The following is a 19538-nucleotide window of genomic DNA, read 5'->3' as shown; positions in this document are numbered from 1 at the left end:
GTTTGCAGACCTCATGACTGGAATTTGTAGCTGAGAGATGTGGTGTACTAAGAGTTGATGGGCGTGTCACAATTTATTTCTTTGCCGGAGCTGTGGTATGTACTCTTTAACAACTTGCATTTGTTGGGATTCTATTTCAGATACATTGGTGGTGTGTTTGCGACTTGTCTCCATCAACTGTTCTCTAGGAGCATACGAATCTATTCCACTGGTGACAGTTTTAGTGTAGGGTTTGACTTCTTCTTGGTAAGGTAGGATCTTTTGAATTTCTTGCTCATAGAGAATAGGTAAACAGAAACACCTCAAATTAAAAGAGGAAGAGGGATGAGAAAAGATGCGGGTCACCATGGCTTTTAAGCCTGGAATGTCAACTGCTGGAACCTCGCAGTCCTATATGAGCCACTCAACGAACCAGAGTAGAGCTGTTAGCGCTTCTTGAGCGATGAGGTTTTGAAGCCAAATCTGACCAGTACAGTACTTGAGTCATACTCACTGCTATTTCATTTGCCACTTGGTTCCTTTCAACCACAACATGATTTAGACTCCAGAAGTCAAAGGTTTGAATTGCAAGTCTAGTCACCTAAATGTTTGCGCTTGACCATGGTCCGGTTGGTTACATCAACTACGGTTCATCTTATGAAGCGTGGAACAAGGGGAGCTAATAAAAATAGTTGAATATGGGCCATATCATATATAGTGCATTAAACGACTGAACGAGATAGGTAAAACCGCATGTGCTGTGTATAGTTTTATAACTCTCCTATCATTTGATAAGAAAACAAAATTACTGTGTTAGACAAGATAATAACGTATGAAAATTGATACTCAAAGATAAGCATCTTATGCGGTGACAACAAAAAGAAATATGCAAAATATCACCGTGTTAAATCATATGATATTTACTGCATTTGGACCTCATGGATACCAAAAAAAAATGAAAACCCATGTATTTTTTAGGTCACAAAACAGAAATATGTTGTAGACTATGGTTGTTTGGCTAATTTTCGAGCTACAGTTGACGATGCTACAGTTTTAGTTGCCAAAATATCAAAACTAATAGCAAGATTCTCTTTGTTTCTATCTTTGGATTCTCTTTAGTCTTTACCCTCTAGTGACAAAACTGTAACTATTCTTCTGGTATATAAGAGCACCATTAGGATATCCATTAGGGTCTAGGGCCCCTGAGATCAAAGAAATGTATGCTGTTCCTTTAACCGAATAACCTGCACACGTTTTCTCTAACCGGGCAAATGAAATTGGCAGAGACAGAGATAAAAAGCATATTGAAAAGGATTAAAAAAACATGAGTCCAAACAAATAGTACAGTTACATGTTTGACAATTGTCTCTTAAAAAATCTCTCATCGTCCTCTGAACAAAACTAATAATACCCCACCAGAATCTCTCAGTAAGTAAGACAAACAAACATACAACAAAGGTCTCTCGGATCTCTTTCTCTCTATGTCCTCCCTCTCTCTTCACTTATTCATTGCTCATTAGCTTGGTAGTCATGTGAAGCAGCTCAGGATTAAATTAATGGAGAGCTCTCTCTCTCTCTCTCTCTCTCGTGTTCCTAAACTGGAACAATTAGAATATGGGCGACGATGAACAAGGATTGATGAAAAACTGTACCTCGTTTATTTGTTAGTAGTGACCATTTCCCTGGCAAACCCTCATGGTTGAGTGTTGTTGGTCCATGTTCCAGACGAAGCCAGGCATGTCAAACCGAGGACCCGCCACTGTTCGGTATATGAACACTCTCTCAACAGGGCAGCTCTCCGGTCTCGAGTCCGGCGGACCCCTTTCATCGATGACTTCCACATTGAGCTTTGGCATCTTCTGTCCTAATAACTTGCAGGCTCCAAAACTCACCGAGCAAGAAGACATCCAAAGAGATCGCATTGTCTCCAGCTTCGAAGCATTGGCCAATAGCGCCTTGTCTCCAAACGGGCAGTCCCTTATCTCTAGCTTCCTCAAACTATCGCACCCTGACAACACATGATGCATCCCCAAGTCACTCTCTCCTGCAAACGCCACTGACAGCATCTCCATCTTCTTTGCATACGTCCCAATGTATTCGAAAACCTTGTCGGTCAAGAGCCCTGACAGGGAGAGCCGCCGGAGGTTTTTGCAGTGCTCAACTATGGCTCCAAATCCCACGTCCAGTGGCTCTAGAGTCATATGGTCAGGGGCTTTCGGCTCAATGATGCACAAACGGAAGCGGGTCATGTTGGGACGGTTCCTAGCAATGGTTACCAACGCATCATTGGTCATTTGACGGCAGAAGTAGAGAACCGACTCGAGTTTTGGACAGCCCATAGAGACCGAGACAAGCCCTTGTTCCGTCAATGCAACGTTTGCCTCCATGACAAAAGGGTCAGACGGAAACACTCTCAGCTCGCGGAGGTCCTTGCAGGTTGAAGCAAGCACTTCAAGACCAGTATCCTCGATGTAATCCAACACCTATGTCAATAAGTCATACCACCAATTAAATAAAAAGGCACGGTGTCTACGTAAATTATGTTGCTCATAATGTCAAACTAAACTCACCCAGAGACGCTGCAATTTAGGACATTGGCTAAGAAGCTTGACAAGATCATAACTCTGAACCGTCGCATAACTCAGGTTCAAAGTAGTAACCCGACAGCAAACGGAATAAACAGCTGGAAGATAAGCAGGAGCAGCATCCCAAAACCCAGATAAGCACTTCAACTTCTTGCAGCCAGAGAGAGCCACGGACAAATCAGAGAACACATCTGGACGCACATCAGCAGTGTAGCCACCGGTACCAAATTCCTCAAGCTGAGGCGCTCTTTGAAGTAAAATAGCCAGTTTTTCGAGAGGAACAGCTCGGTTAAGCTTGAGAGACTTGAGAGAGGGACACCTAGTCACCAGCCTTTCGAGAGCAGAGAAACTGAGCTCAGAGGATAAGCAAGAGATATTGAGAGATACCAAAGAAGTGTATGTGTCTGGGAAATGGCTAAGCCAGTGGCCGCTAACATCGTCAACATCACTCTCACGCAAATCAAGCTCTCTCAGATTCCTGCATAAGAATCACACAATTAGTAATCATATTAACCCATTTTGCACACATCAACATGGAAAGCAAAAAGAAAAAAAAGGCCCAAAAATTAAGAATCAATAACCACTAAAACGTTTACCAATTATAAAGGAAACTAACTGTTTCAAACTTGCATATTGATGCAAATACTTCTAAAAATTTATCTTCAAATGGTATATTACTACTTTTAGTTAGAGAGACATTGTACGAGATGGTAAAACAAGCAGAAGTAAGGGAATAAAAAGCTTAAGTAAGGTAGTAAAAATAAAAGAGAAAACAAAAAAGGTAAAAGAAAAGGGAGGAATGGCCAAAATGGCTAGATCTCTCCCACCACTTCAGTAGATTCAGTGAGAGCGAATAACCCAGGAATAAAGATAAATGCTTCCGTCAACAACAAAAAGTTTATTTACATATCAAATTAAACAAATTGTTACTAACTATAGCCTCTATAACTAACTGCCTAAGACAATAGAACCTGCAAGAGGCGGCGATAGCAGCGAGGCCATCGGTGGAGAAGCCTTCGCAGGAAGAAAGCACGAGAACCTTAAAATTCTTAAAGGACTTAGCGATGAGCTCCAAGCACTCGTCGCTCACCACCATCCTCTTCAGCCTTATCTCCTCCAGCCACGTGTACGACGTCGACATCGCCTCTATCCACGGGTACACGTACCCTCCCCACCCCTCCGGCACCAAATTGAAGTCCGCGAAGTGCGGCTTCCCCTTCAGCTCCACGGATCTCAGCTTCGGGAACCTCCTTATCACCCTCCCGGGGCTCACCGCGTAGCAGTTCCCGACGAAGACTTTCCTCCTGCACCACCGCTCGATCTCGTACCACGACTTGCACACCAGGGACACCGAGTTCCTGTCCTTGTCCACGTGTATAAACGAGAATACGTGCTCGAGGACTTCTTCTGGAAACGATAACGACACTCGCTTATACATTATATAGAAAAAAAAAAAAAAACTCGAGATCTTTCGATTGATAGTGAAGAACAAAAATTGGGAAAGGAGTTTATATATGGGAGGGATAGATCTGAGGCGCCATTAACGGAGCGATGAAGATGCAGAAAGAAAGAAAGGTTGGGAGGAAGATGAAAGAGAAGGAAGAAGGATAGGGAAGGGAAGGTCGAGCTAAAAAAGCCAACTCTGGTTCGGTTAATTCTTAACCATGGTCAGACATCTCCATGTGACCCTTTTCGGTGATTGTGATTGTCCTTCGCGATCTTGCCACGTGTTCTTGTTAATTCGAATGGTAGCCGTTGGATTGAATGGAAGCGGGAGATTATCTTATCAGATGAGGGCAGCCACACAAAACGGGAACGATGGAAATGGATGTTAACACTGTAAAATGGCTTAATTCAAAGGAGATTTAGATTATTTTATTCGGGTTAAAAATTATTTTAAGTGATTAGTGTTAATTACACAAGTCTAATTGTTTTTTAATACAAAATCAATAATCAGTAGTTTGGAAACCATTTTTGAAAAATTGTATACGAGGATTGGTTGACCATAAGTTATAATTTTATGTTTTTACTGTCAAGTTTAAGAGATTGATTTATTTAATATAAATTTTTTTAATGTGGCTTTGTAAAGCATACTTTAATGTAGCTTTGGATGTTACAATAACCCACTGTAAAATGGCTTAATTCAAAGGAGATTTAGATTATTTTTTCGGGTTAAAAATTATTTTAAGTGAGTAGTGTTACTTACACAAGTTTAACACTACTCACTTAAGAGATTGATTTATTTAATACAAAATCAATAATCAGTAGTTTGGAAACCATTTTTGAAAAATTGTATACGGGGGTTGGTTGACCATAAGTTATAATTTTATGTTTTTACAGTAAAGTTTAAGAGATTGGTTTATTTAATATAAAAGAATTTAATGTAGCTTTGTAAAGCATATATTTTGTTCGAAAGATGAAGCATTCTACAAACATTTTTCAATTTTTAAAATATTCTTCGTTGTAATTTTTTTTTTAAATAATCTTTATATGAGTCTAAACCAAACTTTGGTAGTGTCAGACACTTACAGTGATGTGGTGGTCTTGTGAGGAGCAGATGAAGGTTTTGGGTTGAAGATGGTTTCAGTTTAACTCTTATTCTCTCTGTTTTAAAAGTGTCATTTTCTCGTCTGTTGAATAAGCGTTACTCTTAGTTTGCCTCTGGTAGTCTTTTCCTCAGTGGCTTCTTGTTGTGAAGCAATAAAATGAGGTTGAAGTGTGGAGGTGTCCAGCTAAAGGTATGATTGAAGATGGATCTCCTTGGGGTATGTCTGGGTTATGGCATTATAGTTCAGTTGTTCTCATCGTGAACAGATGGTTCAGATGAGGTCTATGTGGTTGGGTGTTGTCATCTTGAACAGGAGGTTCAGATGAGGTCTCTGCTCTTCTTGACAAACGTTGTGTGTTCTTTTGTTCAGTTGTTGGTAAGATCTCCGGCTAGTCTTAGACAATCAAGTATTGGTTCTCTTATCCATAGATAATTAGATTATGGGTTTTTGAAGGGATGTAAGAGTTTAGTATATGTTTCAGCTGTTCGTATGAAGCTCGTATGTTTGGGTTTTAGTTTTCCGTGTTTTTTGGATTTAGTTTTCGGGAATATCTATGTTTTCCGCCAGTTTTAGCATTTCACTGTGTATTTTTTCAAAGTTATCAATGAAAATTCTAGTGAAAAAAAAGAAAAATGGAGGCTCGGGTATATCGCGAGAAGAGGTGTAAAGTTAGCATGCGGCAAGGTGTATGGGAAGAGAGAATCTAATGATAGGGTTGGATATGCAATTCACGGCTAGATATGTTGGTAAGCAATCGTAGTTTGCGGGGACCACAAATAATGTGAAGAAAAAAAATCAATAATGCAGATGAATGATCTGAAGGTGTGAAGAAAGCCATGGTTAATTATGATGACACCAGAACCGTCCAATCATGTTTTGATGTGGGAATCTGACCATCTCCAAGGCTAGTGATTATCTTACAGTAATTTAATCTTTGTTTATTTTACCCACCACTTGGAGTAAACCACCATCAAAATATTGTAAACCATTTTGGTGTAACCAAACCAATCACATATATAACACATAACATCAATAAATATGACTGTAAAAAATAAAGGATAGTTGATGAAACATCAAAAATTACTGCTGTTGTTAGAAAAATTAAAAATTAATTTTGTTATTATTGCAGCAGATAATAGATTAGCTTTAGTAGAGAGCAGGCCAAGCCGTTCTCATTGTCACCTCCATCAGATTTCATCGTCATCTCCATAGGCAAAGGCAAGATCATCGATTTTTTCTCGACAATAAGCGGTTCGATCAGAGACGGTTCGAGGAGAGGCGATTCAATCAGAGGCGGTTCAAACAGAGGCGGTTCGAGCATAGACGATTCAAGCAGAGGCCCTTCAAGTTCCAGATATATCCATGTCGATGCTATCCCTGTCAATGTTTTATGGGATAAAGAAAACGCGAAGCTCCCCAAAGGTTATAACTTCAAGATCTCAAAAGCAATATTAAAAAGTCATTGAAGAAACATAATACGAGGTTTGTGGTGGATAATCTCACAGCTTATGGTCCAAACCTCGAATTAACGAGCACGGTATCAAAAATGTATCTACCTCCAAAGAAACCATGGCTTGTCATGCTGAATTTCCTGTTCTAGACTGCTTGAGACTTGTGGTCGGCCACAAAGGTGACAAAGTAAGAACAGAGAGATGCACTGATATGGCTGACAAGGATTTGATAACAGACTTGTGTCTGCAATTGGGCAAGAATGAAAAGAAGCCCATCTTGATTATTGTTGGAGATAAAAACCACCTTACGTGCATATAAGGGTTTTCAAATGTGTATTTGATGCTAGCCGAGTCTAAAAATCCAAATCATTCTCTTCAAGTCTAAGCAAAAATTGCATGCACTTAGGCTCGTGAAGATGAGACGAAGCCGCAACAAACGATGGTATTTAGAGGGACACCTTGGTACAAGCCTGCTACAGGGAAAAGCAACATCATAAATTAGCTTATCAAGTTTCACTTATGTTGGAGTAGAGTATCGAGAGGGACTTGGAAGAGACTCATGGAGACTAGATTTTTAATTTGAGCATTCGAAGAATGATATATGAATCGTTAGCTTTCAATTATTGTATGAATTTATGGAGAATGTTATTTTTGTATGAATTCATGGAGACTGGCTTTAGGGTATCTCCAATGAGACTCTATTTTTTTTTCTTTATAATTTACACTAAAATATAGTAATTCTATCATAGTGTAATTTTTGTTCCAATGATGTTACTCTATTATAGAGTGAAATATAGAAGAATGTCATATTTTACTCTATATTTAAAGTGAAAATGTGACATTTTTCTATATTTTACTCTATAATAGAATAACTCTATTGTAAAGTAACACCATTGGAACAAAAATTATATTATAATAGAATTATTCTATTTTAGTGAAAATTATAGAAGAAAAAATAAAGTGCGTTGGGGATAAGTCTTATAAGAGGAAGAAAACAGATTAGTTTTAGTTAAATTATTACATTTTGAAATGATTGTAGCCAGCGTTTATGTATGTCAATTTGAGGGAGGATCCAATAGAATACAATAGGAAAAAAGTTTCTCAGCTACACCAAGTATGGTATAATATGGTGAAAAACATCTGAAGTATCAAAATATGTCAATACCATCACAAACTATATGATAATACATGTCACATGTACCAACAAAATAATTATATGGTGTAAACTACATAAATGGTTTTAATTGATTTTGTGGTTTATTAATGGGGTCAATTGGTAATTAACAAAAATTTAATTAAAACCCTATGAACCTGACCCACACTAAGTCTACGAACCCGACCAAACATAAAGAACATGAATTCACCCAAAAATTGTGAAAGAGCCAAGGATGAGACAGAACATCAAGAACAATGGTCGTTGCTCCAGAGATGGAGATTTAGTCACCTGTGAAGTGAAATCAATGAAGGAGGAAGAAGAGTGTAGAAGCTGCGACTCGAGCCCTGTTTCAGTTCTTGATTATGTTCGAGTAACTCCGGAACGTGGTTGATAACTCTTCATATTCAAAATTGAGATATCATATCAGCTTTTGGGTTATTTTCTTGTGTTAAAAGTATATTTTTTCCCTTGTAACAGAGAACATTTCAAGAAGATGGTTATCCTCAGTACTCGAATCTGGTATGAGCAATGAAACAATTCAAGAAGATCACACTCTAATGACGAACAGACCAAGAGAGTCACAAATCCGAGTTCATGACTACCAAGAGATGTCGCACATGATTTGCAGACTCACTGTATCCGAGCTTGAAGAGTCAAACTGAGTTTACAGAGAAGCTTCAAAGCTCGAAAAGTTGGAAGGAGGAAACAGAGAACACAGTCTCACCGTAACATAGTGACTATTTACCAAGAATTAAAAGAAAGGAAGTTAATTTACTCTTTGTGAATATTAAAGAATCAAAGAAGTGAAGTGAGTTAAGTTTTTTTTTTTGGTTTTAGAAACCTTAATCACCTGTTTTTTCTATGTAGACAAGATAGAGACAAAAAAACTCTCTTTTGTTCCCAAGATTTTTTTTTTATTCTTATTCTAAAGAAAGAAACATTTAAAACAACAAATGTAATAGATTAGCAACGACTTCAGAAATTTAAAAAGCTCTTCCTTTTGTTCTTTTGCTTCTTGTTAATGATGTTTCAAAACTTTGTTTCAAGCAAAGGTCTGTTCTGTCTCCATGTATGACTGCTTTATCCAAACCGGAGCTACCCTTGTCTCATGCGGCTCTTTCACCAACGGCTCCCCCATATCTGGAAACGAAATGATATTGTTAGGGTTCGCAATCTCTGTCGATCTCTTTCTCTTGCTCTCTCTGTCTCTTTCTCTCCTACCGTGTTAAAAAATCCCCAAATCAATTGTCTTTTACGAATACTAAAATTGTAGTCCTCTCATTTTCGGGTTAAGTCATGTTCTTTATGTTTGGTCGGATTCATAGACTTAGTGTGGGTTGGGTTCTTAGGTTTTTAATTAAGTTTTTGTTAATTACCGATTGACCCCATCAATAAATCACAAAATCAATTAAAACCATTTATGTAGTTTACACCATATAATTATTTTGTTTGTACATGTGGTATGTATTATCATATAGTTGGTGATGGTATTGACATATTTTAATATTTCAGATGTTTTTCACCATATTACACCATACTTGGTGTAGGTTAGAAACTTTTTTCCAATACAATAAAATGTAGTATATAACTTTATGAGTAAGGGGTAGAAAAATAAAGGTAAAATAAAGAGAGAATGGTTACTGAAAATTTGAATAAAGTACGAAGAAAGTGCAGCGTCGCATCTTAATCACGACCGTCAGATCTGGGACCCTCTTTTACAGTGTACGGACACTAGCACACATTGGGGGTGTAAAATAGGATAAAAATAAATTATACTACAACAAAAAGACTAATTAAATTAATTCTTAAAATTATACTACTACAACAAAATGCTTATATTTTTGAGAAATTTAATTACCTCGTTATGGGTGTAAAATAGGATAAAAATAAATTATCTCTGCTGGTTGTCGCACGTGTCGGGTTAATCGCTAGAAGAGGAAAATAAAGTAAGGAAATGATATAACGAGGATGCCCTCTCCCTAGCTTCTCTGTGGCAAAAAACAGTGTATGATGGGCTTTGCACTGTCTCATCATGGACTTGATAGGTCTGTCCTCTCTAAATAAACATATGTCACAGATCCAACAGTGTATTTGCTCTTCATTGAATCTCATCCTTTGATACTATCGTGACCGTTAATCTACTGTATACTTCTATTATACTTATTGTTTTTCTTTTGTCACCTTCGTTTTTCTTATATTTTTGAAAAATATATTATATCGAGAAAGCTAATTACCAGGATATCAAAATTAAATTAAAAATATTATAGCTGAGTTGTATTGCACGTAATACGTGAGGATTTGTCATTTAATTTAATGTTGTCAGAGAAAGGAAACTAAACTATTAATTTAATTAATTGGATATTAGAGGTCCTGATTATTTAATAATCATTTTTAAGGATATGATTATTAGAATAATAAACCCACGCATGGCTCCCCCGCGAATCTCTCTTATTTCTCCTCGGGTTTTGTACTGAAACTAGCTTGCACTTTGCTGTATATTACCAGTATTCTTTTTAATTTTTGGCTACGTATTATTTTTCTCCGTGATTATTTTCTAAATTTCCTTATCAATATTCGATCCGATAAAGAACAAGAAACTATTTCTGTGAAGTTACAACTATTAACCATTAGTGAAAATACGAGGCCGTTTAAAATATTCAAGGTCGTGCATCTTGATCTGTGTTTTTTGTTTGCGTCCATTACTTATTTCATTTAGCTGTTTTGTCGACTGAAAACGTTTGACACAGATCACAAATAAGATTAAACATTGTTTAAATATGTGTTAAACCCGCGTAATGTAAGTGAGTATTTGTGTATGTGTACGCATGTGGACATAAGTACAACACACATAATCATGTTTTATGTAAGATAGATAATGCGATTAATGAAGAGGTGGTGCACAAGTAAAGTGGCACGTGATGGAAGCTAAGCTGGATTTATGTTGATTATAATGACCTCACCATTAGTGGACGCCATTCATTTCGCTTTTTATTTCATTTTGATTATATTGTTTCTCTTCTTAGTTTCTTTATATGATTCGACTAAATACCTAATATGATTTGCTTTCTAATTTCTCAAACTCGTGTTCCTCCGAGTCACGATTTTATCATAACCTTTTTCCGCATTTATTTTGCCTGTCTCTCTACATTATTTTATTTTCAATATTGCAAAAATACGTCACGCAACTTTACTTTTTCCTTATTGGCTTTTTATTAATATTGGGTGGTTCAAAGTTTTTTTTTTTTTTTTGTCAACTTGAGATTTATTAAAGGGACAAAGTCCAAGAGAGGACGAAGCCCAATACAAGAAAGTAAAAATATAAAGCCTAAACAGCGTGCCGATACAGATAAAAACTTCTGGACCGTAAACCTAAAAGAAAAACCGTTGGGGAAGAAACCTTCAAGCTTCTACCACGTGGTCGATTATCCAGCAATCAATGGCCACACGTCAAGACGCGAGACAGATCTCTTCCTTCGGTGCCAGAGAGACGGCACGACGGAGCTCCGCGTCGGCGAAACACAAACGAAGGAGAATCCGTTCAACCGAACAGCTTTCAACTCCGACCAGTCGAGGGTCGAATTTGACAAATCAAACGCTTCAAAAAAACTTCAATCGACTTCAATCAAACCCAACCTTTGAGATTCCTGCATGAACATCGATCATCTTTAATGATGTAGATAGAGCCCGAAAATGAAAATTCACCTAAACCAAGGAAAGGAATCCAAAATCAAAGGCTGAGAAGGAGAATCAATTGAGTACGAGACCAGTAGAAGCGCTGATCGAAACGGAACTGGGAGAACCCCGATGGAGAGCCGGCGTAAGCGGTGAAAAGGTCACCACTTCCCGGAGACGAAAGTCGGCGAAGACGAGGTTATGTGAACCACCGCTTTCCAGAGACCATCATCTGATCAAAAGATCAGAAAACCAAAAAGGATCGAGTACTCTCATCGTCCTCCTCCGTGAAAGATTTTTTAGAGAGAATTCAGAGAACGAAAGTGAGAGATAGAATACATGTCACCATGGGTGGTTCAAAGTTATTGTTTACGCATGAAAACCAGATCATTTCGAAGAGAGATAATAGTTTAGTCAACGCATTCTGGTTAGACCATCTCTAATGATTTACTCTATTTTTTACTCTAAAATAGAGTAACTCTATAATAGAGTTTGAGTTTGCTTCAATGGTACTCTATTTTAGAGTAAAAAATAGAGTGATGAAAAAAAAAAACAAATTACTTTATATTTGGAGTAAACTTATTTTTCACTCTATTATACAGTAAAAAATAGAGTACCATTGGAATATTTTTACTCTAAACTCTATTTTAGAGTGAAAAATAGAGTGGGGTTAGAGATGCTCGTACTACTGTATACTACTACTTCCGACGTAACCAATATATATGTACAATTTGAAAAGAATAACGAATGGTTAATATTTGTTCTTACCAGCTATAAAGGCCCAGTGGGCCGAGCTAGCGGGGCCACAAAGTAGGGTGGGGGTGAGTAGGTGGGAGCTGGTGTGGACGTCGAGTCTTCTATTGCCGCTCCTGTTTTGTCCAATCGCGTATTTTCTGCTTATTCTTGCATGTGTTTTTTTTTGCTTAATCATATAATATATAATTCAAATTTATTGTAAGGTCTAACGATATGGTTAGTGTCTGAGCGTATAATAGGATTAACGCATAGATTTTAAAAAAAATTCAAAAATATAATAATACTGTTTTAATGCATGGTTGCATCATGCACTAACATATAATAAAGTTCAAATAGATTTGAAACTTTTGTTGTCTCCATTTCTCTAGAGAATATTGATTTTATAGTGGTTAGTCCACTAATTTAGAGAGTATTGCGAAGTTTTACTAAATTAATTGATATAAAAATTAAAATGATACCTATTTACCATGAAATAGAGTTTAAATTTACCATGAAATAGAGTTTAATATTCATTAATACAAATGTAGAATGTGTTTAGAAATTGTAAAACAATACTAAAGATAATAGGCTTCACTGTATATAGTATTTACCGAAAAACTCATTATTTTCGTATGGGTTAACACATAGATTTAGAGAAAAATTCAAAAATATGACAATATTATTCTAATGCATAGTTGCATCATGTACTAACATATGATGAATGTCAAAAACGTTTGGAACCTTTGTTATCTCCGTTTTTCTAGACAATAACGATTTTATAGTGGTTAGTCCACCAATTTATGGAGTATTACAAAATTTTACTAAATTAATTGATAAAATTAAAAAAAGATATCCATGTACCATGAAAGAGAGTTTAATCAATACCATTAAAACAAGATCATTAACTTAATAAAAATTACAGTTTTCTCAAAAATACTCTTATTTTTACAAAAGATTAATAAAATTCATTAATGACATTTAAGTCTTTTGGTTTTGGACCTACAAATACACCTAAATAGATCTATTAATAATGGATCTATATATATTTAAAAGATATATTAACTTAAATTTAATATAAATATAAATATATTATGAACTACAAATTAATTAACAAACATGAAAATATCATCAATACCATTAAAACATGATCATTAACTTAATGAAAATTACAGTTTTCTCAAAAATACTCTTATTTTTACAAAAGATTAATAAAATTCATTAATGGCATTTAAGTCTTTTGGTTTTGGGCCTACAAATACACCTAAATAGATCTATTAATAATGGGTCTATATATATATTTAAAAGATATACTAACTTAAATTTAATATAAATATAAATATATTATGAACTATAAATTAGTTAACAAACATGAAAATATCATTTTCTTAAATATATGTATCAATATTCAAAATGGATCATTTGAATATTATACAGATTTTCAATACAAACCAAATCATATATCCTACACCATATATCATATACATATTTGAATATCATTTTTCCATGTATAATATCATTTTATACATAATATTAATATAACAATTACGAGTGTTCAAGAATATTTTAAAAATTATATTAAAATAAATTTTTAAATCTAAAATAATAACACAAACATATAATAGGTTATTAATAACAAAAATAAACTAAAATTGTCATATCAATAAGGTTTTTTTATTATCATTTTTATATGGATAATATAATAAAATTCATCAAATTCTAAGGAATCTCTAACTTATGTAATATTAAAAAATATATGAGTAATTTAATCAATTTTTCTTTTAAAAATACTATCATATATTTTGTGTTTTATCGGATCAATGGTATCAGATTGAAGGTTAATAGTGATTTTTTTGGTTTTTACCAGGTTATTTTTAATTAGCAATTTTTTCTTTAAAGCTGAACCGGATTATATACAATGTATCGGGTCTATAGGTTCAACCATGAATCTAGGTCGGATATGAAAAAAAATCTTAAAACCCAAACATTATTATAGAACAACTACCATATTTCGAAAAAATTCCATATTTTGAAAAGAAAAAAAACAAATGATAAAAACCTTAAAACTCAAGTTCGAAACAAAAATAATGGTAGTTTGTAAATCAGTTTTTGATCAATAAATGAAAAAAATAAAGCAAACAAAAAGTTCGGGTCAAAATCTAGTATACATTAATACAAATGTATAATGTGCTTAGAAATTTTAAAACAACACTAAAAATCATAGGCATCAGTATATAGAACATTTACTAAAAAAATCAAAATTTTCATAGGGGGTTAATACACATAAATTTTGAGAAAAATTATAAAATATGACAATCCTGTTTTAATGCATAGTTGCATCATGCACTAATATATGATGAATGTTAAAAATGTTTGGAACCTTTGTTGTCTATGTTTCTCTAGAGAATAACGTTTTTATAGTGGTTCATCCACCAATTTAAAGAGTTTTATGACATTATACTAAATTAATTGATAAAAGTTTAAAACGATGCTTATGTACCAGGAAAAAGAGTTTAATATACATTAATACAAATGTAAGATGTGTTTAAGAATTTTAAAACAACACTAAAGATCATAGACTTCAGTATATAGAGCGTTTACCCTAAAACTCAATATTTTCGTAGGGGTTGTTAACACATAAATTTTGAAAATAATTCAAAAATATGACAATACTGTTTTAATGCATGGTTGCATCATGCACTAACATATGATGACGTTCAAATAGGTTTGGAACCTTTGTTGTCTCCGTTTCTCTAGAAAATATCGATTTTATAGTGGTTAGTCCACTAATTTATGGAATATAGTGAAGTTTTACTAAATTAATTAATAAAAAATTAAAATGATGCACTTTTACCATGAATAGAGCTTAATATACATTAATACAAATGTGGAATGTGTTTAGAAATTTTAAAACAACACTAAATATCATAGGATTCAGTGTATAGAGCATTTACCGAAAAAACTTAATATTTCCGTAGGGGTTAACACATAGAATTTGAGAAATATTGAAAAATATGACAATAATGTTTTAATGCATAGTTGCATCCTGCACTAACATATGATGAATGTTAAAGAGTTTTGTAACCTTTGTTATCTCCGTTTTTCTAGAAAATAATGATTTTATAGTGGTTAGTCCAACAATTTAGGGAGTATTATGAAGTTTAACTAAATTAATTGATAAAAAAAATAAAATGATTCCCATGTACCATGAAGGGGAGTTTAATATACATTAATACAAATATTGACTGTGTTTATAAATTTTAAAACAACACTACAGATCATAGACTTCAGTATATAGAGCATTTACCGAAAAACTCAATATTTTCGTAGGGCTTAACACATTGATCTTGAGAAAAATTCAAAAATATGATAATTCTGTTTTAATGCATAGTTGCATCATGCACTAACATATTATGAAGTTCAATGAGGTTTGAAACTTTTGTTGTCTATATTTCTCTAGAGAATATCGATTTTATAGTGATTAATCCACCAATTTAGGAAGTATTATGAAGTTTTACTAAATTAATTGATAAAAAATTAAAACGATCCCCATGTACCATGAAAGAGAGTTTAATATACATTAATTCAAATGTCTAATGTGCTTAGAAATTTTAAAACAACAATAAATATCATAGGCTTCAGTATATAGAACATTTATCAAAAAAACTCAAAACTTTTTATAGGGGTTAACACATAAATCTTGAGCAAAATTCAAAAATATGACAATATTATTTTAATGCATGGTTGCATCATGCACTAACATATGATGAAGGTCAAGAGGTTTGGATCCTTTGTTTTCTCCGTTTCTCTAGAGAATATCGATTTTATAGTGGTTAGTCTATTAATTGAGGGAGTATTGTGAAGTTTTAATAAATTAATTGATAAAAAATTAAAACGATGTTCATGTACCATGAAAGAGAGTTTAATATACATGAATTACAAATGTATATTGTGTTTAAAAATTTTAAAACAACACTAAAGATCATAGGCTTCAGTATATAGAACATTTACCAAAAAAACTCAATATTTTCATAGTGGTTAGCACATAAATTTTGAGAAAAATTCAAATATGTGACAATACTGTTTTAATGCATGGTTGCATCATGCACTAACATATGATGAAGGTCAAATAGGTTCGGATCCTTTGTTATCTCTGTTTCTCTAGAGAATATCGATTTTATAGTGGTTAATCTATTAATTTATGGAGTATTACAAAATTTTACTAAATTAATTGATAAAAAATTAAAATGATGCTCATTTACCATGAAATAGAGTTTAATATATATTAATACAAATGTAGAATGTGTTTAAAATCTTTAAAACAACACTAAAGATTATAGGCTTGAGTGTATAGAACATTTATAAAAAAACTCAATACTTTCGTAGTGATTATTATACACAATCTTCTTTTATTAGTCGAGTTAATTATATAATCAGTACCTAGCACACCTAGCTCATTGCTGAATATGGATTTTATTGGAAAAAATGTCGAGTCTTTGTTTATGAGTTGGAGTGTCTGCTGGATGAACCAATTTATTGAATAAGGATTTTATCAACGGTTAGGATGGAATAAATACAATTTTGATAAAGTAAAAGATGTTATACTCTAATTTATATTGTGGGCTTAATTGCTTTTGTCTTATGCCCTGTGTGGTGGGCTTTCTATGTATTTTTTAAAAACTTTAGTTAATAAATAACTAGGTAATAACCCGCGCCTTGCGCGGGATGTAATTATTAGTTTTGTTATTTTTAATAAAGACATATTAAATATGTTTAATCTGGATATCGGTTCGGTTTTAAGTTATTTTTTTGGTTTTTAATCTCCTAAAATATAACTATTATTTTAAATTAATATTTATTTTGGTTTGTTCTGTTAGAATGTTTGATTTTTAGTCTTTTTGGTAAAAACCAAAAATTACTATTATTTGTTTATTTTCATGTTATAAATTTTAGATAATCTTCATGTCGAACCAATGGTTTCATATCATAGTTTGTAAGCGGATAATAGTTCAAGAAAAAGAAAAAAAATTATTAAAACAAATCATTTCACTACAATTTGGTCGGTAGTGAAAGAAGCATTAAGAAAAAAATATTTTAACTTCAAAAAAAAAATAGATACTTTAGTGGTGGTAAATACTTATAAAGTGCTCACATCAAGGTGCACATGTATATGTATGTAAAAGTATATAAGAATAAATGACAAATATATAAAGATATTGTTAATTAATATTAAATGATATTTTTGTTCTAAATAATATTAAATAATACATGAAAGATAAAATTAAAATTAATTAAAAATTAAAAAGGCCTTGACTTTACTGAAATTTTTTCATATAAAGAAAAATCAATTGTATCCGTAAATAGAGGTGTACACAGATCGAATATCTTGGTATTTAGAAGCATTCAAGTCGATTCAATCTTTAGCCACCTGGATAGTCGGTGACTCTGATAACCGAAATGATTTAGAATTTTAAAGAATATCCTATTTGATCTGTAAATAAAATAAAATTTATAAAATAATTGAAAAATTTAATAATAACATTTTATTACAAAATAAAATATTATTTAACTTTTTAAACTTTAATACCTATTATAATAAATTTAATTCATAAAATATTGTAAACTTATATAAACTATAATATATATAACATATATATAATTCTGTATATATATGTATATATATGCATATAACATATCAAATTTGATATCCGTTCCTAAAAATATTGGAATTTGTGATTTTTTTTAATTGTATTTTAGTAACTGATTTGCTTCGTAGAGTTACGGATATCCATATTTTTTTGTTCAAATCAAAACGGATAACAAATCGAATCAAAATTTAGAAATGTTTTGCCTGACTTTATCCATAAACAATAAAAATAATATATATAGTTTAGATTTTGATTCGTTATTTGTTTTGATTCGAAACGAAAAATCCAAAGTTTTATTGAAACCATGCATATGAGTTTTATATTAAAAATATAAAGTATATAGTGTGAACACATTTATGAATATAATGTGAACGCGTTAGCATATTTATTATCAAATCATTGTGAGACTGCCCCGTGTATATTATAGTGTGAATGCATTTATTACAATGCTTCTCCTTTAATATATAATGGATATTAGATGGCACAAAAAAAAGTTATACTCTAATTTATATATTAATATGTTTTACTTAACGTTGCCATACGACGAGTAGTCAAAGTTTATCGATTTTGCTGAAAAAGATTAATAACGATATCAAGAACGAGATCATTAAATGAAACTGAAGTTTAAAAATGAGAAAGAAAGAACGAGATCGATTTTGCCTCTTTTCTCTTTTGTTTGTCAAACTTGGTGTGTAGAAAACTCACTGGTTGGTTCACTTAACATTGACGGCAGTTTTTGCAATTATAACTCTTTAAAAATCTAACAAGCATGATTAAATCATTACACCGACTATATCATATCTACAGTTTCCTCTTATTTGTTTGGTATGGATTCCACATTTTCATTTACGTTTTTAAAGTATAGTATACTCTTTTTGAAAGATGGGTTGATAAGTAATCCACTGTCCATGTTCAAAAAAAAAAGAAGGTAATCCACTGTCCACATATCATAATTTTAAATTAACCTAGTGTGAAATAGGCCATGAGATATACATGTCTTTCTACGAATTATGTGAAGATATCGATATAAGTACTATCAAGTTAGTCAAAGCCGTGCAAATGTAAATTAGTGAATAAAATATGAAAACGGAAAGGGTATTGGTTTGGTGGAATGTATTTCCGTGCGAGCTTTAGTGGTTCCACTAAATAACAAATTTATCAGGCTTGCCAAATTGTATCCACGTTTTATTTACTACAAAAAGCATTTAGTTTTTTTTTTTAATTATGTTTTCTCCTTTCTCACGGGAATTTCACAGTTATAGATAACTAATATTTGCGTACTTATGCATATCTTATCAATAATTATAATTCGTGTAAGGATTAATAATTATGATTATATTAGATTGAAATTACAACATGGTCCGGTGAAACCCATTCCGGAAATGCAAAGGCCGGCGGACAACGAGAAAGTCCACGGAAACGAAAGCCCACAAGTGGGAGATACATGAAACAAGAGACAAACATGACAAGAAACAACATCCATAACTAGTACAAACCTAAATACAGATCGATTTAATTCCAGAATTTCAAGGAACAAACAAGCAAGAGACATCAACGAGACATCTTTGAACTAAGACAAATCGATTAAAGCAAACTTGGCCAATCTTTCGATTTGTGAATCCTCCCATAGTGAATAGCACATGCAATTAGAGACCAAAGCTTCAAATCACCAGCTAGCCAAAACCAGTTTATTGTTCTTGAGCTTTCAACCGGAGACGGCGATGTCGGAGAACGACTTGAAACGCCTAAAAAAAGCGAGACGAAAT

General features: G+C 33.2%; 1 protein-coding gene across 2 annotated transcripts; it reads right to left on the bottom strand.

Moving 5' to 3' along the window:
• Positions 1–1270: 1270 nt before the first annotated feature.
• On the bottom strand, positions 1271–4225 carry LOC106444880 (protein TRANSPORT INHIBITOR RESPONSE 1). 2 transcript variants are annotated; one of them, XM_048778262.1, is made up of 4 exons: positions 3536–4225; positions 2550–3042; positions 1632–2462; positions 1271–1572 (listed from the first exon to the last, which is right to left on the bottom strand). In XM_048778262.1, the coding sequence occupies exons 1-3, from the start codon at positions 4000–4002 to the stop codon at positions 1644–1646; spliced, it is 1779 nt and encodes a 592-aa protein (XP_048634219.1). In that variant the 5' UTR covers positions 4003–4225; the 3' UTR covers positions 1271–1572; positions 1632–1643. The 2 variants fall into 2 exon arrangements, with proteins under 2 accessions (XP_048634219.1, XP_048634218.1); XM_048778261.1 differs by having other exon boundaries at positions 1271–2462; positions 3536–4176.
• Positions 4226–19538: the final 15313 nt, after the last annotated feature.

Source organism: Brassica napus, chromosome A4 (genome assembly GCF_020379485.1).
Source record: "Brassica napus cultivar Da-Ae chromosome A4, Da-Ae, whole genome shotgun sequence".
NCBI classification, from domain to species: Eukaryota; Viridiplantae; Streptophyta; class Magnoliopsida; order Brassicales; family Brassicaceae; genus Brassica; species Brassica napus.
The sequence above is the reverse complement of the archived record's forward strand: the minus strand, read 5'-3'. Positions and strand labels throughout refer to the sequence as shown.

Coding starts and splice junctions, on each gene's coding strand:
- LOC106444880 (XM_048778262.1), bottom strand. CDS start 4,002: ATGTATAAGCGAGTGTCGTTATCGTTTCCAGAAGAAGTCCTCGAGCAC. Junction 3,043..3,535: donor GCTATCGCCGCCTCTTGCAG/GTTCTATTGTCT, acceptor ATTCTTATGCAG/GAATCTGAGAGAGCTTGATT. Junction 2,463..2,549: donor CTAAATTGCAGCGTCTCTGG/GTGAGTTTAGTT, acceptor TTATTGACATAG/GTGTTGGATTACATCGAGGA.